This window comes from Theileria annulata, chromosome 2 (genome assembly GCF_000003225.4).
Source record: "Theileria annulata chromosome 2, complete sequence, *** SEQUENCING IN PROGRESS ***".
Taxonomy (NCBI): Eukaryota; Apicomplexa; class Aconoidasida; order Piroplasmida; family Theileriidae; genus Theileria; species Theileria annulata.
Genome location: NC_011099.1, coordinates 1586252 through 1599628, shown reverse-complemented (window position 1 = coordinate 1599628; position 13377 = coordinate 1586252). Strand labels below are relative to the sequence as shown.

At 31.9% G+C, this 13377-nt stretch overlaps 7 protein-coding genes across 7 annotated transcripts, besides 3 other annotated features; 4 read left to right on the top strand and 3 right to left on the bottom strand.

Annotated features, from left to right (window-relative positions):
- Nucleotides 1-1143: 1143 nt before the first annotated feature.
- Nucleotides 1144-1438, top strand: TA11750 (uncharacterized protein; the record flags this gene model as incomplete). The annotated part of the gene is made up of 2 exons (XM_947445.1): nucleotides 1144-1217; nucleotides 1255-1438. The coding sequence occupies 2 exons, from the start codon at nucleotides 1144-1146 to the stop codon at nucleotides 1436-1438; spliced, it is 258 nt and encodes an 85-aa protein (XP_952538.1).
- Nucleotides 1439-1641: 203 nt separating this feature from the next.
- Nucleotides 1642-3804, bottom strand: TA11755 (uncharacterized protein; the record flags this gene model as incomplete). The annotated part of the gene is made up of 1 exon (XM_947444.1): nucleotides 1642-3804. One exon carries the CDS (start codon nucleotides 3802-3804, stop codon nucleotides 1642-1644), a length of 2163 nt encoding a protein of 720 aa, XP_952537.1.
- Nucleotides 3727-3804: a sequence feature (Signal peptide predicted for TA11755 by SignalP 2.0 HMM (Signal peptide probability 0.676, signal anchor probability 0.305) with cleavage site probability 0.539 between residues 26 and 27).
- Nucleotides 3733-3786: a sequence feature (1 probable transmembrane helix predicted for TA11755 by TMHMM2.0 at aa 7-24).
- Nucleotides 3805-4292: 488 nt separating the features above from the next.
- TA11765 (uncharacterized protein) lies at nucleotides 4293-5830 on the top strand (the record flags this gene model as incomplete). Its single annotated transcript, XM_947443.1, has 7 exons — nucleotides 4293-4476; nucleotides 4549-4785; nucleotides 4815-5018; nucleotides 5084-5142; nucleotides 5193-5326; nucleotides 5393-5493; nucleotides 5526-5830. The coding sequence occupies 7 exons, from the start codon at nucleotides 4293-4295 to the stop codon at nucleotides 5828-5830; spliced, it is 1224 nt and encodes a 407-aa protein (XP_952536.1).
- Nucleotides 5831-6080: 250 nt separating this feature from the next.
- Nucleotides 6081-6134: a sequence feature (Signal peptide predicted for TA11770 by SignalP 2.0 HMM (Signal peptide probability 0.959, signal anchor probability 0.002) with cleavage site probability 0.653 between residues 18 and 19).
- Nucleotides 6081-7291, top strand: TA11770 (uncharacterized protein; the record flags this gene model as incomplete). Its single annotated transcript, XM_947442.1, has 6 exons — nucleotides 6081-6454; nucleotides 6485-6545; nucleotides 6589-6748; nucleotides 6913-6991; nucleotides 7072-7148; nucleotides 7185-7291. 6 exons carry the CDS (start codon nucleotides 6081-6083, stop codon nucleotides 7289-7291), a joined length of 858 nt encoding a protein of 285 aa, XP_952535.1.
- Nucleotides 7292-7965: 674 nt separating this feature from the next.
- TA11775 (uncharacterized protein) lies at nucleotides 7966-10929 on the top strand (the record flags this gene model as incomplete). Its single annotated transcript, XM_947441.1, has 1 exon — nucleotides 7966-10929. The coding sequence occupies one exon, from the start codon at nucleotides 7966-7968 to the stop codon at nucleotides 10927-10929; it is 2964 nt and encodes a 987-aa protein (XP_952534.1).
- Nucleotides 10930-11062: 133 nt separating this feature from the next.
- TA11780 (50s ribosomal subunit l24, putative) lies at nucleotides 11063-12008 on the bottom strand (the record flags this gene model as incomplete). Its single annotated transcript, XM_947440.1, has 7 exons — nucleotides 11063-11175; nucleotides 11205-11223; nucleotides 11263-11309; nucleotides 11341-11387; nucleotides 11417-11502; nucleotides 11546-11641; nucleotides 11697-12008. 7 exons carry the CDS (start codon nucleotides 12006-12008, stop codon nucleotides 11063-11065), a joined length of 720 nt encoding a protein of 239 aa, XP_952533.1.
- A 124-nt stretch (nucleotides 12009-12132) lies between these two features.
- Nucleotides 12133-13273, bottom strand: TA11785 (uncharacterized protein; the record flags this gene model as incomplete). Its single annotated transcript, XM_947439.1, has 3 exons — nucleotides 12133-12410; nucleotides 12474-12527; nucleotides 12583-13273. The coding sequence occupies 3 exons, from the start codon at nucleotides 13271-13273 to the stop codon at nucleotides 12133-12135; spliced, it is 1023 nt and encodes a 340-aa protein (XP_952532.1).
- Nucleotides 13274-13377: the final 104 nt, after the last annotated feature.

Sequence of the window (13377 nt, the reverse complement as noted above, 5' to 3'; positions counted from 1 at the left end):
TTGGCCCACTAACCCTCCTAATTAAGATTTTTTAAAATTCCTGACCCTGATTATTTACTTTTAAGAAAATTTTAAACAAATAATATATAAATAATTATATTAAATTCATTTTACTTAATATTTTGAATATGTGTATAATATTTCTTATCGAACTTCATAGATTATTTTTTGACTTTCCTTATCCCCAATTCTAAAAAATTATTAAATTCTATTATATCATATCACTTATGTCTGAATTTAAAAGTATCGCAGAATTTAAACTGGAATCACAGCCTGACTGCATTCGTCGCTTCCCATTTGAGAATCCCTCAGGTATTCACAATTTTCGCTTAACTCTTTTTAGACCCTGGCCTTGTTGACTTTTTTGCAGCCTGCTGTTATCGCTACGACTCAGTTAATCACCGTCGTGATGGCTGTTTGTTCTTTTTTAATCCATCAAATTACCTTAATTAGTGAGATTACCAATGTTTTACCATTTATTAGTATCCTATCTGGAGATTCTCCTGTAGAAAAGCCCGAGATTTATTACTTCGGTCATGATCTTGGCGGTGTTTTGTCCTGTTTTTGGACCAAATTTGATCAAGTTTCTACTTAACTCATGAAATTCACTCCCTTTTCAGGGCTACGGCGTTTCCTGTATCTCCTCTGAATGTAAACTTGCTCAATATTACATCAGCTCATCAGAGTCAAATTCATCGGAAACAAATGGACATACAATTAACATTTCCAAGAAGAGTGAGATAAAGTTATTAGATCAGGATCCCCTACCAATTCCCCTGTCATTGTCCACTTTTGACGATCATGCCAGGTTTCTATAAATAAATTTATTGATTATCAGTTCAATGTGTGTAACTTGTTCCAGCGGCGAATGGTTTTTGGTCAGAAATTCCGAAGTTATTAAATTGTAAGGTTTCATTTTCTAAACTAAGTTTAGCCAAGCGTCCACATATCAGACCTGGACAAGCTCGTTTCACCCAGAAAATCCAAATTTAATACTTACTGGTACTTTCATAGAATCAGAGTTTAGAGATTTTATATAACATAAATTCAAGGTTCTGATGATTGTTCCATCAAATTGTTCGATGTTAGGTCGGGATTTGATCCAGTTTCCTCAGAAAGAAGGTAAAAAACACAGTTTTAGAAATGTTTAGTCACACTAGCGGAGTCACAACCATTCAGTTTTTGCCCAAATCAACAAACTTATTCTATTCTGGCGGGTATCATTAACTATTATAAATCGAAATAAATGATTAGATTCGACAATTGTTTATATAAATTCGATTTCCGGAACCTTAGCTCATTTCTTGAACATCACAGATTCAAAACTCCAATTTGGTATTTGGACTTTGTAACAAGTGAAGATGGCACTCTGGAATCACTTCATGTATCAGGATGCCACGATGGATCTGCCCTTTACGATACTTCAGGTACCTTTTAATCCTCACCTTCTCTAGGTAATCTCATTTCCCTATTCAAACCTCAAAACTGCCTAATGTACTCCACTTCCCACATCAAACTCTCCTCAACTTTGTTTTGTTCCTGCGATTTCAACAATCTTACCGTTCATTTTTACCACTAATTATATTGACACTAGCTGTATACATTATTATATTATTAATTATGTGTGCATGTATTAATGAATTAATGTTCCCTAAATCTAGGACCCTGTTTAATATTGTAGGGAAACTGGATGAAGTCATACTTTAAATGGCCCGATTCAGGAGGGTAAATTCCCCAAAACACTCCCGCAACGGGATTGTGCTTATCCATAGCATTTAAAACTTCTGTGGCGCCGTTCAGGGGATTTAACAAGATATTGAAGTCCAGAGCATTTGAAAACAAAAAACACCCTTCGGAGAAATTGGTCAGAATAACCTTACTCTCATGGTCTTTTCTATTAATGTAATGGTACCAGTCGTCCAAATTTCTAACTTTAAATTTCTTGTTGACCACAACAAAACTATTGTGTGAGAGCAGTGGGACTCCAAGTTTCACTGTTTGACTACCAAAGAGCAACCTTGAGGGGTAAGTGTCCTGAACCATGAAGTTAAGTCCAGTCATGTGTCCCTTTTTATTAATCAAATCCTCCATTGGATTAATGGATCGTTTATACTCAATTATAATTTCCCTTGAATCAAAAATACAGTATTTACGCCTTATTAACTCAGTTGCCACAAGTAATAGCCTGTGATAAAACTCCTTGGAATAAAAAGAATCAAAACTCATAGACTTATCAAAATCTCTAGAGTATATCAAAACATCTATCTTTCCTTTTTTCAACACATCTTTAAGATCTGAATTTTCCATTTCATCTTCTTCCACTACACAATATTCATGTCCACCAACTATATTTGAGCATTGTTTTTTCTGGGTGTCTTGAGTTGCACATTCGCTGGGTTTCAAGTCTATTCTTGGGAACAGTTTACTTGAAAATGTAATTGCTGCGTCAATTAACTCTTCATTTTCTCCCGTAAATCCTGTGTATTCTTTTCCGTTCATTTTTTTAAACTCATTGAGCACAAATAATTTATCCAAGCGCAATCTTTTCAGGATTCTAGTGTCTTTAACGTACAAATTCTTTTTAATATTTGCCTCGAAAAGCGTGTTCATTAGAAATTTGTTCTGCATTGGTTGTATTCTACATCGTTCAATCAAAAGATCAACGATTCCATATTCCTGCATTATTATTACTGCCGCTGTCATGGCCTGTGCCAGTTTGCTTCTAAGTGGCAGAACACTTGGTATAAACCCCTCTTTTATGAATCTTGCAAAACTCTTGAATCCCTCAGAAACACTGCCCAGTTCACCAAAGTCTGCCGGCTTATACAGCGTAGGGACTCGATTCAGGTGTTGATTCCAGTAAAATACGATATTCAATCCATTATTACTGGAATTACTCCCAGATTCACCTGCGTTTAAATTATTACTTTCCTCCTTTTCAGATCCATAATTATCTATTAATGGCTTGTTTACATTATCTTTACTTTCTGAATTAGGTGTGTCAATCTTTGGTTTTAATTTATCATCATTATTATTGGTATTATCCTTAATATTAACGTATTTTTCTATATTATCATTTGATTCTGGATTGTTTGTGGATTTTGAAATTTGTCTTAATAACTCGATTTCATCGTCCGTGTCTACATCCCAGTTTAAATCATCTAAATCTATAGGTGCTGTATTCTTAGTTTCACTTTGTTTGTCCTCAATTTCATCTAGAATTCTTAAGATCGAAACACTGTCCAGAACTTGGGCAAACTGTTCAAAGAATAGCGAGGACACATTCTTCATGTTTTCTTCAATGTAAAACAACGCTTCTATCATGTCTTTCCTAAATTCGGCCATATTTTCATAACTTGTGTTGATCGTAAAGAATATGAATGGATAGCTTTCTTCAGGTGTCATACCTTTAAATGAGTCTGTAACTTTCGTTAAAATTTCATTTAAAAGTGTTTTTTCATATTCCTTATAAGTTTCACCTTTTTCTTGAGCAAAAAGGCTGGTAATGAAGTCATAATTTTTAACTATTGTCTTGATATGTTTGTGCTTCTCAATATCATTACTATATTTGTTGTCGTCATATTTGGGAATTTTACATTGAGGTTCGTAATCTCCTGGTTTATTTTCTGTTTTGGGAATTGTTCTTAATCTTTTTGGTTGATTTTTTGGGCTTTCAGGATTGGAATTCACGGATTCATTTACTGGTCGACAGATCTCTGGCGGACTTGATTCTACGGCTAATATAAATAAAATAATAAAACTGAAAAGATATTTGAAATTTCTGACTGTTTTTTGGCATTCCATTACTATTAAGGTTGGTATTATAAATACACTTGGTACAAAACTGGACAAATATATTACAACTAAGTAGTTAAAATTTTTTATAAATAATTTATAAAGGTCTTGATTAATATAATCTAAAATTCTATTCGATTTAAAATGTAAAAGCCAAAGTAAAATTAGCTAGCGATTGAATGGATGAGGTGGCTAAGAACAAAGTAATTATCTAGTAAAAATATTGAATAACTAAGTTTAAAATTTTTGTAGAAGTTGAAATTCAACAAATGTGTGATCAAATTAACATACAATTATCGTTGTTGTTTGATTAACTAATTTTTCCAATTTTTACAGGGTAGATTCTTATAAATAACACAATTTTTAAAAATTAATTATTAATATATTAAAATTTTTTAAAGAATTTTAAAATATATATTTTATTCCTTTTATTGTTTATAATGGTAGGGTTTCCGAATAGAAGATTCATTGTTTGTGTAATTTTATAAAGTGATGTGATGGATAAGAATTCGTCATATATCAATTTTAACGGGACTCAAATAACTCTAGTGAAATTAGAATTTGACTGTAACAATTATCTAGATTTTCCGGATGAAAATTATATACAAGAGTGTGAAAAATATGTTAATTTAATTAAAAATGGTAGTTTTGACTATAAAAAAGTTTACAAGGTACAACAAGGTATTTTCCTCACCTCAATTATCTTTACTTCACTATATCTTCCTAATCATTGTTATTAATACTATTAATTAGGTTCAGTATGTTGTTTTGGATTGTTGGTTACACACTTGGGAGAATACCCATCACCATTTTGGTTTGAAAAGTATAAAAATTTGTTAATCACCTCGTTTATTCTGAGAGAAGAAGATGATTATCCATCTAAGCTTAACAGAAGTGATAAATTCATATCAAACATCTTTCCAGGGCATAAATGTCTGATTAATAAGGGAAAAGATCCATTCATTTTACACTTAAAATTCATCGGAATGGGTAATTTATGATATTTCAACGCCTTTTAGAGGTTAATGATTGTTCTATTGGAAAGATTTTGGAGTTTGAACTGCACGCAGTTCCAGACGATTTTGAGTGTGAAAACAACATTTATGACACTTCTGTACCTTTTCAAGCCTTTAGAGTTGGTGGTAATTTACTCGTCAAACATTCCTTACAAATCGACTTATTCCTTAAATATAACCATTTTTACCTTAAACTTACTAATAATGGTAATTCTTTATTCTATGATTTATTCAATTTTGTAATTTATTTATTTTATTTTATGTTTTATTAGAGCATTTGGACATTGAACTTGAGGATTTGCAACTCAGAAAACTTTTGAACACAACTCCAGTATTTAATACTATAAATAATATTATATAGTTAGATTAATAGTTGATTAGATTAAGTTACCGGTAATATTAAGCCATGGAAAACAATTGAACCTAACAATTCCAATTAATGACGGTAATTTTATATCATTATTACAAGTTGTAGATTTTGATGAGTTTGATACTCCGGCAGTTTTCATTAAATGGTAATCCAAACTAGAGTTCATTTATGCACTTGAATTCTTGAATAATATTGAGTTAATTCATATTAGGAATGTAAATAAATGGAAGAATGAGAATTGTTCATTGTGGACTAAATTAGAATATGCGAATTATCAACCAAATAATTGTATTGGAGATATTACAATAAATTGTAATCAATATTCAAACTTAATCCAAATATAGGTGCTTTGAACCAAGTGTATGAAACAAGCATAACGATATTATTGGAAGTAATGAGTAAAGTTAGGGTGGATTTGACTGTTAAAATGATTAAGGAAATTGAGCCGAACAAGTTCAAGAACTTAATTCCGTTTCAGGACTCTGTTGAGCTTGGCCTCGTTAAACCAAATCATCTTAAAACTTGTATTCTGTTTTTCTACTACGTGACTGAGGGATTACACATTTCACCTCGGATGGAGGTCTGGGATAAAGTCTCCAACAATGTATACAAAATCGAACCTAAAATCTTCAATATCCAAACACACTAACTATATAAAATTAACACTAAATTTGTAAAATAGTGAATTTTTTAGTTTTTTAAATTAGCATTTTTATAACTATTTTATAAAGTCCATTAAGTGAACAAGTTAAAATTTTCTGGGTACTTTTGGAGAGTAATTCCATGTGTGGAGATTTACCACAATTAAAGTTCAAATTTAGTAATTTTCGGAATCATAATCTTTTATTATGATAAAAATGTAATATTTAAATTATAGAAATCTGGATTAGATTATAATAATGTTTTTGAAATTGTACACATTCACATTAGTGTTGTTATATCCTGCAATATCGCATAAGGTTCCCATTTTCTTCACTAAACTCCCTAATTCTGACACACATTTAACTAATTTATACAACGCTGACCAGAATCTACAGCCGGGAATCGAATTCCAGCATCCTAAATCCCTAAACAACAACAATGATAATAATTTAAATAATAATAATATAAATAAAACTACTGATATAAATAATAATAATGTAAACAACAGTGTGAATAATAATAATAATCGAGTGGAAATTAGTAATAAAGAATTATCGGAAGAGGCGTACAAATTGAACGAAGAGTTAAAGGATATGGGAGAGGCAAAGGATAAAATGAAAGAATTAGAAAAGTAATAAATAATAAATAATAAATGATATAGGAGTGAAAAGGATTTATCGGAAAAGCTGAGCGATACAAATTATGAAAAGTTGAATGAACTGGTAAAGAGGAGAAATATCCTCTTGAATAAAATCTCAGCAGTAGGAAAAACACTCAGGAGAGAACATGACACATTATATCCAGGTACAATTAGTATTAATTAATGTCAATATTATATTAGAGTTAAGGGAACAACCTATAGTACTAATAGCCAAATCATCTCAAGACGATAAAAGAAAAGCAAATCAATTAGCACACCTACAAGGTACTACTATGTAATTATTTGAAAAATAAAAAAATTAAAATTAGTTGAAATTTGATAAATTGAATATAAAATATTTTAAATATTTAATTTTAATTAATTTTTCAAAAAACATAAAATTTACTAGTATAACTACGTAAAATATTTTATTAAAGACATATCTCTAGGGTTTGAGGATTTAATGAATAATATAACATCACCATGTAATTTAATGGAGGAATTGAGAGAAAAATCAGTTAATAAAAAGTAAAACAATACTATTGATAGTGTTAAATAACAAACGACTAGATATTCACTGACAAAATTGAGTAATAAGATTAATGTAGTGATGATATGAGGGGCAAATATGAAAGAGAACAGAAAGTATTGGATTCAATGAATTGGAAGGAAAGACTTAACTATGGTAATCCAAAATATAAACCAAAATAATGTATATTAGACAATAATATGATCGAGCATTATGAGTCAATAATGAGTGAAATAGAAGAAGGAATAAGACGCGCAGAGGAAGAAATTGAAAATTCCTGGAACCAGAATATATATTAATATTAATTTTAGAATCATAACAGCAAGTAATAATAGGAAGGAATTGATGAAGTTGTAACGGGGCAGAAAATTAGGAACTAGTAGCTGCCATTTAACATTTCAAAAACTAATTTATTAAAAATTTATATTAACATTTGTGTTATGTCTATCAATGTTAATTTTATACCAAACCACACATTATGGGGTCTCAGAAACAATATATACCTAACCTCTTCCTCTCAATAATAGTATTATTTACCCATCACTATATCATTATTTCATCATCTCATTTATTATTTTTTTACCGACTAATTATTACATCTTTCTATCGACCCATCACCATTATACCATTTTTTTATCAACACGACATTATACTATTTTATTATTGAAAATTGGTTATTTGTAAGATTTTTAGAAATTAAGTGAACGAATTTAAAATTATAGTTGTAAGGAATTATAAATTTTAACGAGTATAAAAGTTTTAATTGTAGGATTTTAAAATAATAATTGTAAGAATTGAGAAATTTAACTAATATAAAGTTAATAGAAAATTTTGGAAATTTAAAGAAAACAAAAGTTAATTTTAAGATTTGAAAATTTTTAAAAGAAAAATTGTAAGGATATAATATTTTAAAAACAATTGTAGTAATATAGAAGATTTTAAAGTCAAAAAATTATGCATTTGAAAAAATATTATGTTTAACCCTAGACCTTCAAGTGGCATCAGCCACAGCTTTTCAAAGTCTTCGAGCAAACTCGATAATACAAACAAACTCGAAACCCACCCGCATTCTAATCTCGAAACTCAGTCTACCTTAGAACATTCCCAAGAAACACAGTTCCATAACTCCAAATTCAAATCCAACTCGAAAGATTTATATAACAAAGATTTACAAAATTTCAGAGATTTGAATAACTTTAGAGATTTCTCAATAAGTAGAGATTTGAATAACCTTAGAGATTATGGACTTAATTATGATAGTGGAATGGACAAGAGTAATAATGAGTTGAGCAAAGAAAGAAGAGATATGGATAATAGTATTGCGGACATGAGTATGGAGATGCTATTCGGATCGAATAAGAATGTATTAGAATTGAGTAGTGATGGTGTGTTCGAAAAGAATTATTTGTTACGTTTGATGTTTACATTTGACCGTATGCCAAGGTTAGGTAATAGGAGATCAGGTTCTGAAACACTTCGATTCCATTCAGTTGATATCTCTGTGGGAAGAGAACAGGAAAATTTCTATGATAAATCAGATAAGATGAAAAAGCTGCTTTACAAACCTCTCTCTAAGCGTTTCTTGCCACCGAACGTGGATTCTAAGCTACTGGAGACTAAGTTTATGGATTCCAGATTAGATTCCGGTTTGGTGGACACCAAGTTCATGGATTCCAAGTATATGAACTCAAGATTGATGGATCAGAAGTTGGTAGATAACAGAATTATGGATGAAAAGCTGTTGAAGGGTGTTAGGAATTTAGGTATTAAACCCATGTTGCATGGTGAGGATAATAATGAAACTGATAAAGAATTCCAAACATTTAATATGCATAATACTACCAACAGTGCCAATAGTGTTAGTTTGAGTAACGGCACTGGCGGTAGTGGTATGGGATTGGATATGGTGAGGCATTTCTCTAGAGAATCAGCATCACACGATTTTACGCATTTTTCCAAGATTAATAGCCATGGTTTCAACTCTGATCATAAACTCTCAAGGGCATTTTTCAACAGAGAATCAAACGATCAGTCTTTCACAAGACAATACAGTAATAGAGAGTCTAATGATCAGTCCTTCACTAGGCAATACAGTAACAGGGAAACATCAACAGGAGTACCATTGACAAGGCAATTTAGTAATAGGGAATCAGGTTCGGATGTAAAGTTGACTAATTTAACTAATTCATTGGTACAAGGTTTGAATACTGATACATTACCACGTAGTTCTAGTCTCAACACATTTAATCTCAACAATTCTCTCCTTGATACTAAATCAGGATTCGATACCAAGTCATCATTTGATAAAACAGGATTTGAAAAGTCATTTGAAAAGACAGGGTTTGAAAAGTCATTTGACAAATCATTTGACAAATCTGGATTCGAAAAATCATTTGATAAAACTGGATTCGAAAAATCATTTGAAAAGACTGGATTTGAAGTAACAGATTATATGTTGAGAGATAAGAAAAGTGAAGGATCTAAATCATTCCTAGAAAAATTACTAGATAAACCATTTGAAACACAATCACATTCGACTGCCACACCAACCACGACAACTACGACCAACACGACAACAACAACCAGTTCCAAAGATGTGGAATTGGATAAAGATAAATTGAGCCCGGAACCCGTAAAAACACTACCAACTACCAACCCATTGAGTATGGAAAGATTAAGTAGTGATAGACTAGGAACAGAAAGATTGGCAGTGGATAGATTGATTAATAGTGAAAGAATGGGGAAAGAACCTACGTATGATGGAATGAAGTATTGGAATGAAGTGAATTTACAATGGCAATACATGGATCCACAAGGGATGGTGCATGGTCCATTCTCATCAGATCAAATGTACCACTGGTACGTCAAGAATTTCTTCCACCAGAATTTGAGAATGAGATTCAACACCAAGATGCCATGGATGCCCTTTAAAGAACTGTTTTCACCCAACTCAATACCATTCAAATCATTGCCCAAACTATTCCTACAAACGCCCAATTTACCCCCAATGACACTGCCCAACTCTAATCTGAATACTAATCTACTTGGTCCATTCACCAATAGTAGTAGTGGATTGATGGGCAGTGGCAGTGGTTTAATGGGTAGTAATAGCGGATTAATGGGCACCAACGCTAGTAACAGTGGTTTCAACAGTCTAATGAGTAACACTGGGTTGATGAATAATAATGCTAGTTTACTAAGTAGTAATACTGGATTAATGACAAATGCTAGTGGAATGAGCAAGTCCATGGATAATGTTTGGAATTCAAATCAGAGCACAGTATATCCAATCACATCAATGGGAAATATACATATTTCAACACCTAAACTATCTATCAATCAACTGAAACAATCAACGCCTCCGACCCAGATCCTTAAGGATAAAGAATTGACAAGCACTACACAGTTAACTAAGGATTTAACTGCAACAACACAGTTCAGTGGTAAGGAATTGTCAAGTAAAGAATTCACTAGAGATAGCAAGGAATTAATGAGTGACAAGGAATTAACTGAAACGACACAGATGTCAAGCACAGAACAGTTGACAGCCACATCACAGCTAACTGGTAGTAGAGAAATGAGTAAAGTAGAAAAGAGATGGAATACAACAACAGTAGAAGTGAGTTCATTAATGGAGATCATGGAGCTGGAGAAGAAAAGCGCTAAAGAAAGGAGTGTCAAGTCGCCTCCAAAACCACCTCAGACTGGTTGGAACATGTCTGATCTGGCTCCCAATAACTTCTCAGAAAGTGATGACTTCCCCTCACTCGCGACGACGGCAGATACCACGTCTGCAAAGTCCTCGAAGGAAAACCTTGGAAAGAAGTTTGGAAAGCAAATTACAATGCCATTGGAAACCTTTATCGAGAAACACCCAATTCAGCCTCCGCACCTAACCGAATCATTCTCATCAAAGCTACTCGGCAATAAACACTAATATCCAATACACTCTTTAGTATATGAATACCATAAATATAGTATAGTATATATTACAGTTTATGTCAGTATTAGATGAATTGGTTCATTAAGTTATGTCTCTATTGTACTTTGACATGGTTTGACGAAGTAAGTTAACGGAGGCGAGGTCCTGAAACTAATAAAAAGCCCCAAAATACCTTTTCATAGTCATAAGTACGTCTGAGAGCCTCCTCAGGACTCGTATCCTTCTCACCCTCAATGCAATCTGATCAAAAAATAAACACGAAAATTTACCTCGAGGCTCTTTCTTCCTCTAATAAATTATATAATTTAAATAATTAAGTAATAATACTTTAGATGGCCAGGGAATGACGTATCCAGATTTCTTAGAAACCCTCACTAAAATAAGTAATAATTAGGAAATTTTTACATGGCTTGTTATCATGGGAGTACCGAATTGAAACTCGAGTTCCTACGCTAAAAAAGAATTAATCAATATCAAGTACTTTAAAAGATGGTCCAAAAGCTGGACGTTTGAGTAGTGGATTTTCTTCTCAATTTGAACAACTTGAGAATCAACAAGCAATTTTCTCTAAAAAATTTTTAAAATTAAAAAATTTTAAAGTTAACAGTACCATATTACAGCCCTTGACCTTTACCTGGTTTCGAAGCCGGTCACACATTAAAACTTCACCGGTTTTCCCCTTATCCTTCCCACTAATTACAACTACCTATTATCAATTTATACTAATTAGTAATAAATAAATAAGTTTTAGTTTATAATACCTTATCACCGGGACGAATCTTCCAAAACCGAATCACATCCCTGGGTTTTACTATTTTAGGACCTCGAAGTTGATAATAATTAAAAACACTTCTTTTAATATCATTTAAATCAGAGCCAATAATGTTTAAATTGGAAAGGTTGTTATTATAAGAATCTGAAAATGGACTTGCACACGAGTTAAGGTTAAGATTCCCTGGGATTCCACAGAAACCCTGGCGCAAAACACTGAAATGACTTGATTTTAGTGTTAGAAAATTATAATTTTGTAAAACTTTGCGATAAACTCCAAATTTCAGGAGACTTTCAAACATACCAAAAACACACCTATGAAACCATCCGTAGACTAAAAGAACATGAAATGAAAGTAATAACTAACAAAAGTATTCTAAAAAATTTTTTCAATAAAATTAAAAATGTACTTAAAATCATTAAAAATTAATCGGGGAAAGAATGGAGTTTAATTGGTTTGCCGGTTTTATTACATTTTAGAACAGGTTTATTAGAGCGTCTAAACCTGAGTCGTGAAAAATTGATCCTTTTTTTGGGTCTTCTAGCATTTTTTACAGGAAAACGGAATGCTGAATCTGAAATATTTCTCGAGTTTAATTCAGAATTCTCAAAATCATTTACACCAGTTTTAATTTCACCGTTGGTTTCGGTATCAAGATCTCCTGGAGGTTGTTGATTACTCAATAATCTAGCTCGTGATTTACCTATACGAAATTATCAGCCATATCTTAACTTAACAATTACATTTAATTAACTATGAAAATAACTATGTAAATAATAATCAGTGTAATTGGATACGAGTTTTTCTTCGATTTTTGGTTCTACATATAACTTTAGAAAGATAAGTTTTAGATTTATTAAAACATTTTTTAATACCAAAACCAACAAACTTGAAAAAGCCTTTAATTTTAGCCAAGATAATATAACGCCGTTTAGGATATACGGTGTCACCAGAATATCGAACAGGGGTAAGATGTTGATTTGGGAAATCATGATTGGGGTGTCTTACGTTGTTCTGATATGAATAAACATCATCTTCATGAACGCTTGCTAAGTCAGCTTCTGAATTTGACCCGGACATAAAAGGATCAAAATCTATTTTTCTCTCCAAACCTGGATGACCACGTTTGTTATAATCCTTTTCTTCCCATTTTCTTCTATTTAAAGTGCTTTCCGCATTTCTTTCACAACTTTTTGAAGTGTTATATTTAGAATAATTATTTTGATTATTAATATTTTCAAAATTGCTCCGATAATCTTCCATTTTCCCTCTATAGCTACATTGATAACCTTCATGAGAATTTCTATAATTATGGCGAACGAATGAGTTTGAGTTTAGTTTTATAATTTTTTTAGCTGTTTGGCTTTTAGTAATTAGAAACTCGAAATCATCGTCATTTTCAGATTCCCTGGATTTGGAAATTCGTGATACTGATCCCCTGGGTTCACTGTTGATACTATTTGAGTTCCAAAGCTTTTTTCTGGGAACAAAATCAGAATTTTTTCTTGGATGGGTTTCTTCAAAATCGCCAAAATCAGACGATCCTGACTGCATCTCAATCTCCATTTTTTAAATTACTAGTAAGCATATTCAACTAACAATAGCAAAATTAAGTGTAGTGATATCGAGTGATAATCAGTAAATTTTGAATTTGGTAATGTGTGGAATTC